The sequence below is a fragment of the Neopelma chrysocephalum genome, unplaced genomic scaffold (genome assembly GCF_003984885.1).
Source record: "Neopelma chrysocephalum unplaced genomic scaffold, ASM398488v2 Primary Assembly neopelma1_65, whole genome shotgun sequence".
NCBI lineage: Eukaryota > Metazoa > Chordata > Aves > Passeriformes > Pipridae > Neopelma > Neopelma chrysocephalum.
This window is the reverse complement of record NW_020897722.1, coordinates 2,904,913-2,925,078: the sequence shown is the minus strand read 5'-3', so window position 1 is coordinate 2,925,078 and position 20,166 is coordinate 2,904,913. Positions and strand designations below refer to the sequence as shown.

General features: G+C 51.3%; 1 protein-coding gene across 2 annotated transcripts in view; it reads right to left on the bottom strand.

Annotated features, from left to right (window-relative positions):
• Positions 1–802: 802 nt before the first annotated feature.
• Positions 803–20,166, bottom strand: part of PEMT (phosphatidylethanolamine N-methyltransferase) — a 41,690-nt gene continuing 22,326 nt past the window's right edge. For both annotated transcript variants that reach the window (XM_027683705.1, XM_027683706.1), the window contains exons 4-8: positions 12,363–12,508; positions 7,928–8,039; positions 4,052–4,126; positions 3,221–3,281; positions 803–2,518 (exon numbers count right to left, since the gene is read on the bottom strand). In XM_027683705.1, the coding sequence (XP_027539506.1) occupies positions 3,227–3,281; positions 4,052–4,126; positions 7,928–8,039; positions 12,363–12,508 (388 nt within the window). In that variant the 3' untranslated portion in view covers positions 803–2,518; positions 3,221–3,226. The remainder of the gene's footprint in view (positions 2,519–3,220; positions 3,282–4,051; positions 4,127–7,927; positions 8,040–12,362; positions 12,509–20,166) is intronic.

Sequence of the window (20,166 nt, the reverse complement as noted above, 5' to 3'; positions counted from 1 at the left end):
GGAATCTCAAATTCTTAGAAATAGTAGGTAATTGGAATCACAATTTTTTCCCTATAACCAAAGAGAGTCCCCTAAACTCTTGTTGTTAAATACCATAAAACAGCATAAACAACGGTCTGTGTTTCCCTCCTTGCAGCCCTGGGGAGCAGCACGGCACCACCCAGGACCGGTCCTGGCCAGGGCCATTCCCTGCCCAAGGGAGAAAGGTGGGCTTGGGCCCCGTGATATGGGCTGGAACATCACCTTCCAGCTCCTCAGATTGCTTTAGGGAACAGAGCAGATGCCTCTAAAATATCAGACTCCAGCTCTATGGCAGCCAGAACCAGTTCTACAAAGGCAGCGACACATTAATCCGTGCTGGCTGCTGCAGGAAGAGCTACTAAAAGCAGGGATGCATCTGGCATAACCCCAGAAAAACACTTGTGCAATGCAAAGCCAACACAGAACAGCTGGGAAGTGGGAAGGGTTGGAAATGGCAGATCAATGGGAAAGTAGTCCATGAAGCCGGTCCCGGTGCAGCACCAAACCCCTGTGCTTTTGGGATGCTGTGGGCACAGGATGGGAAGCAGCTCCATCACTGGGATTTATAGTGACACACACACATTTTTAAGAGGCTGATGCTGGCTGGGGAGGGGAATGGTACAACTGGGGTCCCCCCTTGGCCTTGCAGTGGTGGCAGGAAAGGGCGCACATGGTCCACAGACGGGGAATGAGACAGCACAAATACGGCCCTCGCTGCCTTCTCATGAAGAATAATTCTTCCCGACCCAGCACGTGTCTCTCCGGTAAATACTGATTTCACTTATCAACAAATCCAAGTTTATTGACATCAGAGACTTTGAGCCAGGACTGGCAACTCTGACATAAATTGTCTGAATAATGCAATGTATCCTCTCCTCACTGGTTGCTATGGGTACTGGGCTGGTTTAGCCTCTGTCTATAAACATTAACTGTGAAGGGGATGTGGAAACTTATCTAAAAATAAAATACTATGCCCAAATCTTTAAGAGGAAGGTTGTTGAGGTGGCAATAAAAAATAAATCTATGTGTAATGGCCCTAAAATGATGAAACACAAACAAGGCGTCCGTGAGCCTGTCCAGAGGAAATGGGAGGCCGGATTGAAAAGAGACCAACACTTTTAATTCCTGCTGAGCAATGCCTGGAGGGTGAATTACAACATGCAAAAGCAAAAGGAAATGGAACCGTTTGGTGGAGGTGACACTGGGAAGAGGGAGGACCCTCCATGGAGGGGACTCTGTGATGCTGAGATGTGGCACCACATCCCGGCGCCCGTGCGGGAGCAGCTCCTTCTCCAATGCCATTGCTGCTTGTTTGGTCATTTACAGTTTATTTCTCAAACTGTTCTGGGAATCTGTAAACACAGAGCCTGGCTCTGGAGCATCACCTCTGAAGTCTTTCTGTTCAAGGCAGGATCTGGGACCTGTTGAGGCTGGTGGCAGAGGCGGAGGGGCAGATCTGTACCTGGCTGCTGCACGGTGTGGAAGGCAGAAGCAGCCCTTTCTCTCCCTCCCACCCACTGTCCCTGCAAGGCAGTGAAAAACAGCTGGAAGGCACTGGGTGCAGGGGAAAGCAGAAGGACCCTCATGTGGCCCATAAGGGAAAAGGAGGGACTGGGTGGGTGTGGAGGGGGCCGGGGCATCAACAGGGCCAGGGGTGAGACATCTGCAGGGTGCAGACAGGGATTGGCTCTTCCCCTGGGTCTTCTCCATGCTAGGGTTTCCCCACGGGACAGCTGCCGTCCCTCCATCCCCCTTGGGCAGTGGGTTAGGTCATACATTCACATCTCTGTGCTTTTCAGTCACCTTTCTCTGAGTCTTTGCAACTGTGCAGAGACACTGCAGGGCTCTCTGTGGCGGGAGACCTCTGCAAAGTGGAAACTGCAGTTCTGGATGGGGAGGTTCCCTCTTCTAAAAAAGAGGGGGGTTGTTGTTGGGTTTGCAGCATGTTTTGCTGTTGTTGAGTTTGCAGCAGTTTCCCCTCTTCCTTCCCCAGCTCTGTTTGAATCCTCAGGGGCTCCTGAACCCTCTCTGTTGCTTCACCTGAGCTTTTGTCTGCTTCCCATGGCTCTTTGGCAGCACCTTCAGATGCTCTTCAGGAACAGCTGGAGCCGGTGCTTCCCCATGCTCAGAGCTCACTTGTGAAATGTCCCTCCAGTCCAGAGGGAATTGCTTTTTCCCCTGAAGATCTCCAACAATCGCTGGGGGAGAAGAGGTCAGGAGGTTCCGCACTGTGTAATTCCCGTGAGAGCATCAGGAGCTGCAGTGACCCGGAGTTGGGGACAGAGACCTGGGGACAGGGACCTCCATCTCCCGTGGGCTGTGGTGAGGAGATGCCACCACGCTCGGGCTGTTCCTCTGATCACTTCCAGTGCCGCAGGGAGCTTGGTCAGCTCATTAAAGGTTTGCTGGGCTAATTAGTAGGATACATCTCAGTAGGAAAACAGGGAAATCTGACAGCGCGGGGACCAGAGAGGCACGAGGTACCTGAGACAGTGCTCTGCAAGAGGCAAAGGGACAGGAGTCCATTAGGGACCTCAGTGGTGCCACAGCATTTCCATCAGAGCAGCAGTTACGGGGCTGCCAAAACCTCAGCAGTGCCGTGGGATTGTCCCAACTCTCCAACCACCAGTGGGCAGATGCACTGGGGGTTACAGGGTGGCACTGAACCCCAGGGAAAGGAGCCTGGCCAGGAACTTGTGCTTTTGCAGAAGCCTTTGGCCCCCAAAACAAGCCTGGGCTGAGCTTTTAGGGTGAGCCCATGTGCAGAAGTGCTCCCGGCTCAGACAAGGGGCAGTCGGAGCAGGGATGCCTGATTTCCCTAAGGGATGACCAGGCACACGTGCCCTCTCACACCATCCCTGCCACTCACTGGAGCACCTGCCATGGCCAATAGCTGCTTTTTTCTGCCTGATTCAGACTAAGCCTGGAGCTTCAAAGCTTCCCAGCAATTTTGCCTCGCACTGATTCTCAAGTGTATAATCAAAACAATTTGGGGGCTGCTGGTTGGGTGCCAGGAGGCGGACAAAACTGCTGCTGTGAAAAGCCTTCCTGCCTGGGTTTTTGCAGAGGTTTGAGGCTCAAAAGCCTTGAGGAGTGTGGGACGGGTTCTGGAGGAGCCAGAGAAGGCAGGGCTGGGCAGGGGTGCTCGTAGGTGGGGGAGCCTGGCAAAGCAGCTGAAACTGCCGATCAGCAAACATACCTGTGGCTACTTGTTCTTCACTCCCTTCTGTTTCTGCCGGTAGATTTCCTCTGTGAAAGGCCTGTAGTTAGGAGGATGGGAATTTGGGGAGAGAGGGGACAGAGACAAAAGAGAGGGGCAAAAGCAGGGAGGAAGAATTAAAATCAAGATTACTGTGCACCGAGAAACTCTGTCCTTCACAGGTTGGCACAGCCTGACTATTCCTGTGCCATGGCAATCCTCGTCTCAGTCTCTCTGGATTGTGGAGCAGCTACAAGCTGCTTCCACCAAGGACCATCTCTGTGCTGCATGGGACAAGGCTCAGCACACACTCAGACTCCCCTGCACGCAGACCTTGCCACTCTGCATCTTCTCCTCCCTTCCAAACACAAAAGACCTTTCACTGCTGCAGTACAACTGCTACTTCTGGGAATTATTCCAGTCTGTTCCATCCTCTGCTGCCAGGCTATTGTGGTGCAAAATATCAGAGAAGCCCATCCAAAGAACTACAAAATGCGAGCACTTCTTGTAGGGACTCTTCAGAGGACATAATGAGTTGTCTCACTGCCTTCCTTATTGTTCTTCTATAGACAAAACCAGGCATCCGAAAGGAAAAAAGATCTCATTTTGATAAAAACAAACAAATGCACAAATGTTCCTAGAACTCAGCAAATAGTTTGAGAGCGGAATCTGCCCATTATCAAAACAATTGAAAAACAATCCTCTGTTTTCCTTCTTCCCCTGCTGAATTAATTGGAAAAAATCATCTCTACTTGTGCAGTTCTCCGAAACCTCGGGAGTTAAAGCTGGTAGAAATAATTAGAAGCTCTCCAGTTCTGCACAGCTACTCACCCCTCATACAGCATGGCGATTGTGTAGGAAATTGCCACTACAGCTGTCAGCAAAAGGCCAGCTGGGCTGGCGTGCCTGTTTTGAAAGAGAAGGAAAAGATCAGGTAAGTACATGGGCTTATGCAAGACCTGGCTGAGAAAGCGAAATGAGACACTGGGCTCCATGAGAGCTCTCGCTCATTAAACAGAAGCAAACAAAAGGGCTGGGGTTTTTTTTGTGCTCAATGTTAACTGTCTTAGGCAGATGTTACTTGGCAAAGACTCTTCGCCAGCCTATTTCGGTGACTTATTTTAAGTCTGATCCCTGCACGTCTCTGCTAGAAGAGCTGCTGCTTTGATGCTAAATCCTGAGATTATAGGGATGTTTAAGGGCTGAGCAGCTGCTGAAGTATGGCTGTGGCTCCCAGCCCGTGCTCTAAGGGAAGTGCCTGATGTCCCAGAAAGGTGGGCCACCCAGGGTGCAGGGGACTCTTGGCAGAGAGAGCAGTGTATGGCACCCTATAGATCAAAGTGGGGCCTGAGCCATCACAGGGATAGGGATGGCAAGGGATGGTAAGGTCCATGTCTACCCTTTGAAGGGTGCTGGGGTGGGTGCTGCATCTGGGCTGGGTGCTGGGGGCTTGGTTCACCTCTAAACCCATTTCAAGATGTTTTAGAAACGTGTCCTGTCACCTCCCAAGGCCCAGTGGAATGGTGTCCTCCAGCAAGATGTCACCAGGCACAGCACAGGGGGCCGATGCCACCCACTGCTCTGCACTGTCTGGTTGTGGGCAAAGGTAATCAAGAACTGTGGATGCAATGGAGATGGCTGTGGCTTTTAGCACTGAGGCCAAAGATTTGGGACCAAAAATCCCCATCACCTTCTGCTCTAAAGAGAGGTGTCACAGAAACATAGAGGAGCTGTGAGAAGGAGATGAGGTTTAAGGTTCCTTCCAACCCAAACCATTCTGTGACTCGTGCTGCTGGGAAAACATGCCTACAGAGGAGGGACTGAGCTACCTAAACCTCTTACTGGAGCCCTGCTCAGGTACCACCTGGCCTCATCACTTCCTGGAGAGGCACCCACAAATCTTCACCTTTTCACTGTTTTCATTTTGCAATAACTTTTCCCTCATTAGGAAGCTTCGGGCAACTTCTTCTTCTCCCAACCCCCTGCTATTACATGCTTAGTCATGTCTCCTCCTTGATTCCTATCAGAGAGAACAAATTTACATGATTGTTTGTTGACAGCAAGACCTCTAATTGCATCATTTGGCTGCAGCTCCAGCTCTGATTTATGCAGCCTGTTGCTGTGAGTTAGAACACTTCCCTACCGGAGACACACAAAGCTGTCCCTAAACAGTGAATGCTCCATTTGTCTTGCAGAAGAAATGAGGTTGCTGGATGCAGGTGATGAGCAGCATTTGGGTGAACTGTTACAAGCTCAACCTACATACTGGGCAAGGACTCATCGTAGCAGCATCAATGATGAATCAGCCAGGAAGGTTTTGTGGTCCTGGCAGGGCTTTTTTTTGGGTAGGGAGTCTGTCCATCCCCAGCCTTGCTGCAGCTTCCCATGGCAAGTGGGTTGTTGCCCCACTTGATGCTTTTAAGGCTGGAATGAAGTCAGAGGGCAAGCTGGTTTATGTGGTGTGTTTATATGACCTTATGGATGAAAATAATCAATCCTTTGGGCTCTGACACCGTGATGTGGAGTGTGATACATCACCAAGGGAGAACAAACATGCTCTGTGTTTTAGGTCTGACCAGAACCAGATGGCAAACACATTCCTCCAGCATCCCTCCCACTACCACAAAGCTGAGACTTTAGCTCTGGCTTCCAAGGGCAGACACCAACAACTTCTGCAAGCCCTGGGACCTAAGGAGAGAGCTGTGACTCCCCCAAAAAACCTCAGCAACTGGAGGGTGTCCAGAGAAGGAAAATGGAGCTGGGGAAGGGTCTGGAGCACCAGGAGCGGCTGAGGGAGCTGGGGGGGCTCAGCCTAGAGAAAAGGAGGCTCAGGGGGGACCTTCTTGCTCTCTGCAACTCCCTGGCAGGAGGGGGGAGCCAGGTGGGGGTTGGTCTTTGCTCCCACAGAAGGTGACAAGGGGAAATGGCTTCAAGTTGTGCCAGGGGAAGTTTAGATTGGATGTTAGGAAAAATCTTTTCCCCAATAGGGCTGGCTAGCCCTGGCACAGGCTGTCCAGGGCAGTGATGGAGTTATCATCCCTGGAGGGATTTAAAAGCTGTGTAGATGTGGCACTTGGGGACATGGTTTAGTGGTGAACATGCCAGTGCTGGGTTAATGGTTGGACTCGATCTTAGAATGCTTTTCCAACCTAAATGATTCCATGATTCTGTGAACTGAGATCACAGGGAAGAGAAACAGCCAAAACCACCGTGAGAAGGGTTGTGCTGAGCTTCCCCCGGGCAGGCGGGCGGTGTCTTGGTGCCACTTTGCACAGCTCCAGCAATTTGTTAACAGCAATTATTTGTCATGCCTCACTGGCCTTAATGGTGGCAGCCTTTTAACAAGAAAAAGAAGCAATCACTGCTGTATTGAGCTGCTTAGAGCTGCTTTTGCCCAGAATTCTGGTGGAAGACCGAACAATGTGCACCTGGTGAGAGGGGTGAGAAGGGATTCTGTGACAGAAACAGCTCAGGAGGGTTCTGTGGATTCTGCAAAGGTTCTAGGAAGTAGTTGATGGTTGCTGATCTTAAAACAAATAAAACTCTCCTTGTAATTCCTCCTAGTCTAATTCCTCCTTCTGCTTTGCTGTGGGGGTCATGGTATGGTATGGGGTGGGTCATCCTGCCCCAGGTCTGTCCCACCCTCCCCAGCAATATCCATGCTTCCATTGTGCTGCTGCCAGCCCTGTGGCCAACTATCCTGCCCAGCACTGTCAGCAGTGAGCTCGCTCTGGCCCTTGTGCACCATTTCCCAGGATTTAGACCCCATCCAGTGCCATGGCTCTGCCAGGAAGGGAAACAGCCTCATGCAACCAGCCCTGATGGCACCGGGGGTGATTTCAAGTGCAGAACGAACTGCAACAAGCTCAGTGGAGACAGGAGAGAAACCATCAGCTTTACTTATTACCAGGGGCTGCACACATGGCTGAAAAAATGACTAGAAAGTGGCAAAGCACTTCATTTTTTCCACCCAAGTAGAAGAGAGGTGGTCACAGTCAGGAGCGCCAGTGCAAAATATCTAGTGATAGCAGCCCACAACACTCCACAGGCTCCTGAAGTAACACAGCCGGGTGTTTTTCTCCTGGGCAAATAAATAAAATGTGATATTAAATGAAAACCACATCAAACTTGTTACATTGAATAGAGTATATTGCTCATTTGTTGCTAAATTACAGCCTATTCATTTCCTCCTAAGCAGGCTATTAAGCTGTGTTGTATCACACGAGAAGTGTTTCGGAAGTGTTATCACCGTGCAGTGGGGGAAAAGGGTGGCTTGGCTTGTTTTGACTTTTTTCAGAGTAATTACAGGGTCACACTGCTCCCCATATCAATGCCCTGCCCCTGCCGAGTGACACCCTGCACGAATTTGGCCCTGACTGTTGATTTTTCCACGTGCAGAGCCTGCCAAGGAACTCGTTCAGCTGCAGAGCATTTGCTGATGCCTCCTCTCCCCAGCACTTGTCCGCTATTTATTTTTCTACAAACTAAAGCTGCAAGTCTTTTATGACAGCACAAGATTTTCCACGCACAAAAATAGCCAGGAGGCCAGATGTCAGGGCATGTTGCACTTTCCCTGCAATTGAATTGCTGACTGCCATCATCAAGTGCCCCTTCAACCCCCGGTGCAGCCTGGCACCTCATGCCCTGCCAGACACAGACCCCACAGTCGCCCTACAACAGGAGGTGTTTGTAGGGGCATGTACTCACATGAGGGACCAGCCCAGGTAGATGGCTGTGCTGCCCCAGTACATGGGGTTATCCAGGACGCTGAAGGGGAAGCTGGTCACTTTTGCCTCCATCAGGATCCCAAAGTAATCACCTAAGAGCAAACAGAGAGTTTTTGGTTGGTCTCCATGAAATTGGGAGTCACAGAGGGCTTTTGGAACCCTGGTACCCTCCCTGTGCCACGGGGCATCCCTGCCAGGGATGCAGAGCAAAGGGGTTTCACTGCTGACTTCCAGGCTGAGAAAACAGCAACAAATAAGTGGCCTGTTTACTCTGTGCCTATCAGCTTTTCCGGGAATGGCTCTTTGCCCGTGAGGAAAGTTCCTGCATTGCAGTGAGGTTATGGCAGCCACATCCCTCATCAGGAGGCAGCTCTCGAGGTCCTAAATGGTTAATTCTGGTTTTCTCATTTGAAAACTGCCCGTCGGATGCCACTCCACGAGGATGTAAGTGCATAGGATCAAATCCATTTAATGGGAAAATAAGCCCAGCGCCCTGTAATGGTGTTTGGAGATGTTATAATCACGACAGCCACCACCAAATGCCCTCATCCAGTGCCACCCTCATCTCGCAGTTCAGAGCATTTCTCAGAATTTCAGAAAATAGCACCTCTGCCTACAAAACACTCAATTATCGGCACGATGATGATGATGATAATAGGTGATTGTCATCTGTAATGAGGAAAGCTTTCAGAACTGTCAGAATCCAACCAGCTTCCCATCTACCTCAGAGCGATCCTTCCACCCTCCCGAAAGGAGTTTGGAAAAGGAATGACAGCAAGAAGATGTGCAGCTCGTGAGCAGCATTTCGGGGGGAGGGGGGGTGTAAAGGGCCAGGATGCAGATCTTTGGTTGTGTTGGTCTTACAAATGAGACCACAAAGCACCACATCTACAACTGCTTTAAATCCCTCCGAGGATGATGATTCCAGCACTGCCCCTGGACAGCCTGTGCCAGGGCTGGACAGCCCTTTTGGTCCATGTTCCATGTCCACTGTAACAACTCCATGTTCCTCGTCCCCTGCACAAGACAGGCATTGATCCGTGAGGAGCAGTGCCGGTCCCTCAACCCAGGGCACTGCCACCACCCCGGGCTGTGTTCCCAGCTTTGCTGCCAGCCTGTTCCCTGACCTTGGGCAAGTCTCCTCCGTCCCTCCCGGTGCTATTGTGCACCGATCATAATATCAGTCTTTCTTAGAGCACAGAGGGTGGTGAGGATTAATGTATGGTGAGAAAGTGCTCGCAAATCTAGATGAAAGGCATTACAGGAGAGCAAACTATTCAAGGTTATTATTATTACCTGGATCACAGTGTAATTTCTTTGACCTCACATGGTGCTAAAACATTTATTTCTAAGGATAAACAGCCCCTGCCCAATTACACAATGCTTTTGGGCTTTAACTACAGGCCACTAAGTGAGATAATTGCCTCGTATTCATACTATATGTTCTCACAGTTACTTGGCAATACATCTCTGAGATTGTTCTGGTAGAAAGAACACATCACCCCCTGCCACAGCCCATTTCTGTGCTTTTTTATGTGTCAAAATGCTTCATTATCCTCTGCCCGCCCTTGCCTTTGGGCTGAACACCTCGCTCCCCAAATGGCACTGGCACTGGGGAGGTTCACACAAAGCCCTGGGTCCATGGGGCTGGCAGGGGCTTCTCTGTGCCCGGCACTGGTGGGGCTGTGAGACCCTCCTGGCAGGCTCCCCACAAGCAGGAGCACACTGGCAGTTTTTCCAATGTAATCTCTGCCTCTAAACCTGCACAGTTCAATGAGCATGACCACCAGAGAGGTGGTTTATATGTTTTTATGTTCACAGGAAAGGACTATGTGTTGTTTTGCGCAGCATCAGCCTGCCCAGGCTCTCCTGAGCCTCCATTAAGCCCTGAAATCAGGAATCAGCTTCTTGTAAAGCTGAGGGACCTTGGCAGCTAATTGGAGGGTTTTTTTCTGCTGGAGATCTGTATAACCATCTCACTGCACTTGGGATCACAGCAGCAAAAAGCCATTTGGTGCATTCTACAAGGTCCTCCACTGTCCCTAGAGCCTGACCTAGGCTGAAAATCCATCTCCACTGCACTCTGGAGATCCATCAGCTTCTCCAAGCCCAGTAACAGACTTTGGTCAAGTCAGATTGACTTGAACTCTTGGTCAGTGCTGAAAGGAATAGAACTGGGGTACAAAACAGATGGGCTCAGGCAGGCAGAGCCGACTCTCTGTGCCCTCGGCCTCAGGATTTCCAAGCCCTTGTCACTGTTTTTTTTGGGAAACAGGGCAAACAGCGAGGTGGAGGGTGCTGAAGTGATGCCCAAATCCCAGCACGGGCATGGCACAGACACAGGGCACCAGGAGATGGATCTGCCAGGTAGACCTGCATCCAGCTGTTGCAAACAGAGGCTGGTGCTGGTGCTGCTGTTCAGGAGATGGGGTGGCACAGCAAGGCTTGCTGGAGAAGGGTGACTCACCCGGCTCCCACTGCACCGTTTAGCGCACACTTCAGAGACAAAGTGTTCTGCAGCTGCTCCAAAGCTCAAATGTGCTGTAAGGAGGGAATCCAACAGGCAGCCCTGATGTGGTCCCTGTGCCCTCCCTGGTTCAGCCCTCGCTGCTGTAGGAAAACTGAAAAAGTAAGGGTCAAATCCTGTTCTGGTAATTTTTGAAGTGCTCACGTGTCAGAGGTTCTCTCAAAACTTCTCTTGAGCTCAGCTATCAATAGTGAGAAGCAGCTGGATGCCCCTTCTTGCCAAAGCAGTTCAGCCCTTTGCTACCTGTAGTCCTTGCTCCTCCCGCAGTGCCAGCGCAGCACTAAAATCCTGCATACAGCAGGATGTTGGAAATACAGTCCCAAGTGAGTCCTGAGCAAGAGAATATCCCATGTGAGATCCTCGGAGACCTGCAAACCCCTTGTCTTCCCCATGGTTGGTTAAGAAACCACGCTGAGGGGCATTCTCCATTAAGAGTTTGCTGACTTGGACTCCTGGACTCAACAAAGAAGCTGTTACTGGTCCAAGGACGGATGTTCCGTGGGGCTCCAGCTGGGCCATGCCTCGGTGGTGCAGAGGTCCCAAGCCAGCCTGGCTGCACTAGCATGTGGTCTTGTGAAGTCCCCACCCCGACTCAGCTCTGCCCTGTTACCTGCCATGCACTGCTGGTAGAGGGAGCTGGTCCCTGCTGCCTCATGAGAGGCTGGGGGCCGGGCAGCCTCAGCCCGGGACACTCCAGGGAGAGCCTTCCTGGCAGAGTGGATGGAGCAGAAATGCCCCATATGGACAACCAACACCCATCCCTTCCCTGCCCTGGGGGACACAGAGCCAGGGGACAGGGCCCCTCTCACGGCTTACGCTGAGCCTGACTCACTTGTTTGCTTTCTCCCAGCAGTTCAAGTCCAGTGGATCCTCCTGGTCGGATGAATCAGGCTTTACGTAAACAGCTCCAGACCTGGCTGAACTTCAGGAGCATTCAAGCAGCTCTTGCTGGCGGGTGCTCCTGTGCCCAGCCTCTCTGGACATGTCTCCACAGGCACAGCATCACTCCGGGAGGCTGCAGGTGATTTTGGAGGATGCTGGTGCCCGGTAGCTGAGGGACAGGGGTGTGATACAGGGCTGCACACGAAGGGTGAGGGGACGCATTCAGGACTGCTGAGCTCTATTTCTGGCAGCAGGATTTTGGCCAACTCAACACATTTCTTTGCAACTCCACTTGAAACCAGGAAGGCTTATTACGTCCCTCTCTTCTTCCTAGCGACGCCACAGGAGCTAATTGAATTTGGTTTGTAAAGCACTTGCAAAAGCACAGCCTAAATGTGGTGTCAGAGCTGGGGCTGTGATTATTTCAGCCAGCGGGAGCTGCCCCTTCCCTTGGATATTTATTGTTCCTGTCTCTACTTTATTTTTATGAATTCCACACATACTGGCATGTTTTTAAAGCCAACAACGCTAACAGAATTACACTCTAAATGTGAAAGCAGGCGCAGTGGAAAATGCCTTCTGCCATAAAGTGGCAGATAAAAGGATCTGTCAACGAACATTCAGGTTTATTGCAGAGGGAAGAGCAAATCAGATCCTGCCTTGGCACGTGTGACAAGCAGGTGGGTGCTCAGAGCAAGGCTGCTGGACAGTTCACACCCACTGTGCCGGTGCTGCTCGTGGGGTCTTGCACTTGCACCTTTTCTGGAGGGTGTTTGGACTGGCTCCAGCTGTGCTCCAGACTTTCAGGCTTAACACTGAAGGTGATGGGACTTGCTGTATAAAACCACTGCACCGTGTGAAGTAACTGCATGGTTAGATCATGCTTTGCATCATAAAGCCCTGGAGGCAAGGACAAGGGAATTCCTACAGGACTCTGCCCTAGCAAGAGATCCCTGCAAGGATTAAATGCACTTTCTGGTTAAGCTGTTGGACTTTTAGTGCTCACCTAAGAATGTCCCAGTGAATCCCAGAGCTAAGAAGCTGGAGATGACAAACAAGGTCCCCACAGCCAAGATGGCCACGCCTGAGTAATAGGTCCAGTGGCAGTCCCAGCCCTCCAGCTTTGGCTGTCTCTTCATGGCTTCTGTGAAGCTGTTGGAGAGACAATAAGGGCCATTAAAAACAGCAACTCATTACCAACATGACCCACCTCTCCCTGAGAGATGGAGCTTTGGGAGAGAATGCTGCTGAGGAGGTCCCTTCTCTGGATCCCTTTTCCCGCCTGGACCTACTCAGCATTCCAACAGCAGAAGCAAGGAGCTGAAGCCTGTGAGCAGCCAAGGTTTGACGTGGGGCAGCTATTTCTACTCACAACCCTTGCTCACTCCTGGAAATACCAACCCCCCTGACTTGTGATATCGACACCTTTGTCTCGTTCACCAAATCCCAGCTCCCAGTGACTGGGAGCTCTGGGACAGACGCCCTTGCAAATGCCGGAGCCTGCGATGCCTCGGCACAGGACTCGAAGGGTTGGGAACAATCGGCTGGATTATCTCGTGCTCCCACCCCCGTTCCCCTCCATCAAAATATTTTGCAGCGTTCATGTGTTAGCCACGTGCCCAGGAGTGATTCACGGCTGCAGCCTGACAGTCAGGGGGAGGATTGGAACGGCGAAAGGAAAATACGAGAGACAAGGCGTTTTCAAGTGCGAACACAGCTCCTCCGTTCCAGGCTGGCTCAGGCATTTCGGGTCTGACCTTCCAAACACTCCTCTGTGACTGGAATAATGGTGACCCCTCCCTTCAGCCCCTTGAACTCTGCCCAGAGCCAGGCTTGGCAGGCTCAGCATCGCACATGGCTCCGACACAAACGCACGGTGACAAAGGAGACAACGCTGTGATTAAAAAAACACCATTAATAACAGCGAGAGGAGATAACAGACCCGCAGAGCTCTACACAGTGTTTCTCCACATGTTGTTGACACATGAGGTAGGAAACTTTGAGCCTTTTTTTAATGAGCACCCTGGAGGCTGAAATTCAAGCGGAATAACAGCTATCCCATGCCTCTGGCCACTGCTGCCTGTAAGTGGCGGGCCAGTAGTGCTGCTCCTGCCTGCGGTCCCGGGCTCCTCAGCTGGAAAGTGCTTCCATGGTGCTATCTGCAGGGCTTGGGATAGTTTTTTTCCCTGATGTCCCTCTTCTCTAAGCACTGCAAATCCCTGGATTTTTTCTCTGTTGCCCAAATAAAAACTGAGAGAGACAGCCAGTCCTGCCTTCATGGCTGATGGAAAGGCAGCTGGAAATCTTTTGAAGGTTCAAATGATGGTAAGTTCAAAGCACCAAGCAAGTCCGGGATAATATTTAAACTCTGTGGTTTAGGGACCTGATGATATTTCTTGTTCTCCTTGGAGCTTGTTCCTACTGGACTTTCCATTGTTGAGAGGTTTTTAGGACCCCAGAGCAAGACATTTAATCTTCGCTTTGGACTGAAGCAAGGAAACAAAACACGGAATAAATGTAACATGCCTGGGAGTGAGCAAGAACACATCTTGGTGATTTACACCCTGGAAATTTCCAGGGAGCCAAGCACAGGCAGAGGACGACAGTGTGGCCCCAGGTGATGTAATGGTGTCCCCAGGCTGGCCCTCCTCAAGCACCCAGCACAGCTCCTTGCAATCACCAGGCTCACACTGGCTTAGCTTAAAATCATTTTTTGATGGGAAGACACAAATCTGGCTGCACTGTGAAGCAACAGCAGCTGCACACCCCTTTGCATCATTTCCCCAGTGTTTATTTTTAAATGACACAAGTCTCCTCTAAGAAGAAGCCAAGAAAATCCATGTCCCTGATACCAGCACTGCCTGGGTTTGGGAGGAAAGCAATCCCCCTGCAGGGATGTGTCTGTCTGCCTGAGGAATCCTGGCCTGCCTGTGCACTCACAGCACACTGTGACATCCCTGGGGATGCTCTGGAGCTCTTTGGTCACACAGAGGAGGATGCTAATGCCTTTCACAGCAGTGGGGTTTGGCTCCACATCTGGCCAGGACCTCTCCAGAGGGCAGCAGCACTGGGAAGTATCTCAGAGCAATCAAAAGTCACCACTGCTGATCCCTGGGGAGGCAGGTGCCAAGCTGGAATCTGCCTGGATCCCAGGCCCTGGTGAAGAGATGGCAGAGTACAGAGAGGCACAGTGAGAGGACAGCCCTTGGAGGCTTCTTGCTCTGGATAAGCTGGACTCACACTGTCTCACATCCTTGAGGCTCCTCTATCTGATGCTGGTGACTCGACTCTGTCTTGGAACATGGAACAAAGGTGGCTTCAAGAGCATGAACTGGTTGACTGGGAATCAGCACTGGAAGTTTTGTAACCAGCACATGGTACGGTTTGTTTTGGCAAAGCTGTCTCCCCTGCTCCAGATGATCACATCCTTCCCTTCCATGGTCGGATAGGCCTGCATTAGTTATTCTCATCAGCATGTCTCACTTGGTTCCCTGCTGTTTGGCTTACAGCTAGAGAAGGAGGTGTTTGCACGGAGATAATGGACTGCCTTTCCCTCTAGGAATGGTTTATATCTTCCTAAACACACTCTCTATTTGCATTAAACATGATGCGCTCAGGAGTTTTCGGAATTGGTAAATAAACCTTTTAAGCATTTATGGTGCTGGGCCATGACAAGCAGCACAGAGTCGTCAATTATTCCAGCATCTACAACTGCTCCTTGATGGTGAGGGAGCCTCCCTGGCCATGTTTCTCCCTCCTTGGTAGGGACAGACAAGGTTTTGGGCATTTCCCTTGTCAGAGATCCAGTCGTGCAGCCAGTCCCTTCCTTCATGTGCCTCTAAGTCACGTTTGTTACAGCATTTATTTCTGGCTGCACAACAAGGCAGTGGCGCAGCTCAGCACCCAAGAGGACATCAATTAAATCCATGCTTTGTCCCAGTACCTGGAATTGCTTTATGTGCCGAGCGGAGCGATTGCCATGGTGAGGAGCATCCACCCCTCGTACCAGCACAGGGGAGGGGGGAGGGGGCTGCGACCTACTTTGATCACAGACCTGGCTGCTGTCGTGAGGATGGCTGCCACCAGGGAGGGGCCTGGAATGTGCCCCCAGCTTTGGAAGAGAGAAACTGGGGAAATGGGGCTTCCCCTGACATCTCCCCACACTTGCCAGTGTGAAGCATGACACCAGAGCCACACACTCTCCACCAGCTGGGAGAAGCCCAAATCCATCAGCTCTGCTCTGGGCAAACTGGCAGATATGGACAATTCCTGGCAGGATGGGAGCAGTCAGGGAAGAGGGCATTGTTCTGCCCACACTTCCCAAAACAGAGAGGCACCAGCTCAGGCACAGCCACTACATTGCTGCTCCATGGGAATCATAGACTGGTTTGGGTTGGAAGGGACCTTAAAGATCATCCAGTTCCATCCCCTGCCATGGGCAGGGACACCTTCCACTAGACCAGGTTGCTCCAAGCCCTGTCCAACCTGGCCTTGAACACTTCCAGGGATGGGGCAGCCACAGTGGCTCTGGGCAACCTGTGCCTGTGTTTCCCCATAAAACATTTCCTCATAAAAGATTTCTTCCTTATGTCTAGTCTGAATCTCTTGTCTTCCTGTTCACCACATAATAAACCCCATGAACTGGAAAACCACTCAAAATGGTTCTGAAGTGTGGGGATGGACAAGTCACGCTGGTGGGATCCCAGGAAGAAAGTGGGAGCGAAGGAAATCGGCAGCAGATCCTCTGGCTGAGACACTGACAGGACCTGCAGCCAGGTTTGCATATGCAGGCGCTGACTTATTCAACCAGAAACTTAACAAACCAAGCCCAAAACACATCCCCAAAGGCCACATGAAGAAGAAAGCCTGGAAATATTGTACTAAGAGAGAAACTGAGCTTTTTAGGTCTTGCTGGGGCCTCTCTCGGTGACCCCCAGCAAATGTATTTTGTCATCCCTCTCCTGCAAAGGAGGACAAAGACCTCATCCAGCAAACTGGGTCGCTGCGGGGAGCAGCCCAGCAGTGCTTCCTTTGCCTGATCCCAAAAATCAGCCTGGAAACTGGGGCTAGCAAGTGCAATTGGGGCAGAACTGGGCCAGGGGCCAGCAGGCAGTAAGGAATTAGTGGTGGTGCAGGCAACCAGGATTTCAGTGACAACAGCCACCACTGCAAGGTGCCACAGTCACCGTGCGGGATTTCGGTTCATCCCCACACCTGAGGTTTTGTTCCTCTCAGCTAAAGGAGGCAACGGGGATAAAAACCACCGGGTAGTGCCCAGCAGCGCATGCTGCAACAAAAGATCTTGTTCATTTGAAAACAGCAACCTCAACAACACTGAAATCGTCCTGCGGATAGCACCGGCAATTGTCAGCCCAGCCATCATCTTCACAGCTTCTTTTGCCAATAATGACTTTGCTTTTCTGACAGCACTGGTGTGTGTGTGTGTGTGTTATTTCGGTCAGTTGGGGGCTGTGGCAGCTTCTCCCCCCACCTCACATCTCAGCTGCCTGGTTTCCTCATGCGGATGCCATGGGCAGGAGGTGCCGTCGGCTGCCTGGGGCTTTTCCCGAACAGCCATTGGAGATTGCCGGCAGCGCGGCTCGGAGGGGCATCAGCTCCAGCAGGCGAGGCTCGATTCCCATCATCAAACCTGGTCACTTCTGCACACAGGGCCACGTGGTTCTGGGATTGATGCCGTTTACGGCACACTCAGTCATGAGAGGCACTACCTGGCAATGACAAACAGCCCCTTTCCTGGGCAAAACCCCATCCCAAGGTGGATTTATTTTCCTGGAAGCGACATCTCCAAGTGAGAAATCCACACAGGAGGCAATACATACAGGACTTCAGGCCAACCAGCAGTGTGGTACCACTGAACATGTTGCCAGTGGCACTGCCTCTTCGGGATTTATTCCCACTGAGACATCACAGCCCTGGGTACCCCAACCCCCTGCAACCCCCTGTCAGGGTGTGCACGTGGGTGCTGCCTTTAAGCTCAAGGAAACGTCCCAAGACCTGAAGTTCAGAAGTTCCCACGTACCTGCCCTGAGGTGGGCAGTGTGCCAACGTGTGCCAAAGGCAGCACAGAAGGGCTCAGAGGCAGCACCAGCAACTAATTGTAGAGCTGATGCAGGGAAAGATATCAACAAGGTGGTGAGGGAAGCGAGACCGACACTGGATGCAAGTCTGGAGGACAGTGAAGGTTGTCACGTCCCGTGTCACACAGATAACAGTCACAAACCGCCAGCACAAGTGGTGCAGATGGTTCAGAAGTTCAGGAATTGTTTTCACAGATAAGAGTCTCAGCGATGGAAGTTCCCCGCTTCTTGCAGAAAGAAAAGGCTGTAATGAAAATAATCATTGCACCAACGCAATTAAGGATGCTTGTCTTGTGCACTTGACTAGGCAGGTCCCACCTGGTCACAGGTCACTCCAAATTGCAAGCCATGATTGCAAGCTGATAATGAAGCTCAGAGCTGGGAAGCACCTAATTGCTTAACTGAGCACAAAGACATCCCTCTTCTTACATGCAAGGCATCCCTTTGGAGCCAAGCTGGCATGAGAGCATCATGTCCAGGACCACGGCACAGACCCCACGTGGGGTGGGCGGTGAAGCAGCCGCACAGCCCAGCTCCCGGGTGCTGTCAGTCGAAATTCCAACCCACTCCCGAAGTTTCTGTCTGCTCTGCCCTCCCCTCCTCCGCCCCCAGCCTGGAGCCTTTCAAAAATTCAGTTGTGAAAAGGAAGCAGGTTTTTAAAACCAAAAGAGACATCCCCTGGGCTCCTCATCGCTCCCTGGCAGCCCCCACCCACGTAACAAGTCCCCAGAGGAGGCAGAGAGGAGTTTTAAAGGCTGGATTACAGCACTGGGGGTGGAGGGACCCCCGAGGCTGCCTTTTTGCTCGCTATCAGCAGCCTGCATGCTCTGCACGAGCAATCCCGACCATTATGCCAAGCACAGCTTCCATGGGGCTGAGGAGCAGCAAACCTGCTCCCACCAGCACGCCCAGTACAAGTGACTCAGAGAATAAAATGAAGGGAAAAACAAAATAGCAAGAGCGGGTGAGACGAGTCCCTTGCAGCGTCCCTGCCCGCTGAGGTGATGGTGCCCGTGTGGTGCAAAACCCCTCTGGTCAGCTGAACCCCACTTTGCACCTGGCCGGTATCTTCATGCAAGGGCAAGGGGCAGGATGAATCCTTCCCAGGAAGCAAAAGCTCTCCAGGCTTGAGCAGTAAGCCTTGGAGGGCTTGCTGGGCTGGGAATGAAGGCAGCAAGTCTCCCAGGTGTGTTTTGGGATAAGTCCAGCAGTTGCTGCTCTGATAATCCCCTTGAAACTGTCCCATTACTCCCACAGTTAAGAGCTTGCCTTGCTTGAACAGCCTCCAAAGCCTGCTAGCCATCACCCAGGCCAACTTCAGTGCCAAGGAAAGGCGAGAGAATAACCCAACCATGTTGAAACATCTGGGCAAAATCAACCTCCCATTGCAGTCACCTGAAAGGCTTTGGCCCATTGTGGTGGGCTGGCATCTCATCTGTGTTCTGCTGGGGGTGAGCTGCCCCATCTTTTCTCCTCCATAACCAAGGTCTAGATGGGGCTTTTCCAGCCCCCTGAATTGATCTTGTTGTTTCTTCAGGGCCCGACTGCTGTGCTGTGCAGGCAGAGCCAAACTCAGTGAGTCTACAGAGCCAGTGATGCCAGCCCTGGTGGGGCTCTGAGGGCTCTACAGGGGGAATGTGGGACATAGTGCTGGGACAGACCAGGCCCCTTTGGCTCTCCCAGCAGTTCCCAGTCAGTGTTTTGTCAGTGACCCAGCGAGCCTCACTGACCCAGGAGCCAGCAGGAATGGAGACTGTCCTTCCATCACCCATGTTTTTAATTAAAGGCAGGGACAAGGCTTTGCATTGCTTCCCAGACAACAAATGACTATGTAATTTGTGCAAGAGACTGTTGAGACATTCCCCAGCGAAATCCAAGCCTTCTGTGTCACTGAGACATCAGCAGCACATACACATGCCCTCTGAATTGCCTGCATTCGATTACAGACCTGTTCACTGCACGCTTTCTTACAGTTTCTGCAATCAGCAGTAGCTGGGACAAACATAGAAGGGCAAGGGCAGGTCCTGGTGTCATTTCCAGGAAGGCATAGCTCTTAAATACATGTGCAAATTCCAACCAGAGATCTCTGCGCCTGGGAAATTACCCAGAGTACTAAACAACCCATTAGCTCTGACCCTGGTATAATTGAATCTGGGAATTTAGTGAGTCTGTCTCGACTAACAGCAGTGAAGATAAAGCCTACCAGATCACAGATAAATTGCTGGCATTGAGGAAATCTTCTGCAGTAAAACCTCTCTGCTGCACTGGGAACGCTAAAGGACGTATTCCCATGGTGTACGGTGTATCAGCCATACAATACTATTAGCAAGCCCAGGTAGTGTTTAGAGATGGCAGATAAGAGTTTCAAGAGACTGTTTGCTAAGTGCACAGGTAATCCTGCTCTTCTGCACAGGAAACTGCAGCTTCTTAAAAGCAGCTTTAATTTTGTTTACGATTTTTATGAGAAAATTAAAAAATCCTGCTGTTACATATGATCCATCCTGTGCTAACAGCCCTCCTGTCACCTGGGCTGCTCACAGGGGAGAGGAAACATCCCCAGGGTGCAGAGCAAGGAAACCTGTGACACTCAATGGCTGGTGAAAGTGATGGGTTTGGCCATCCTGCCACATCCCTTGTCTTTATTACAAACCCTGGAATAAATCTGCTGCTGACTGGAGTTATTCAACCATGGAAAAGCAATGCACTGGGGCT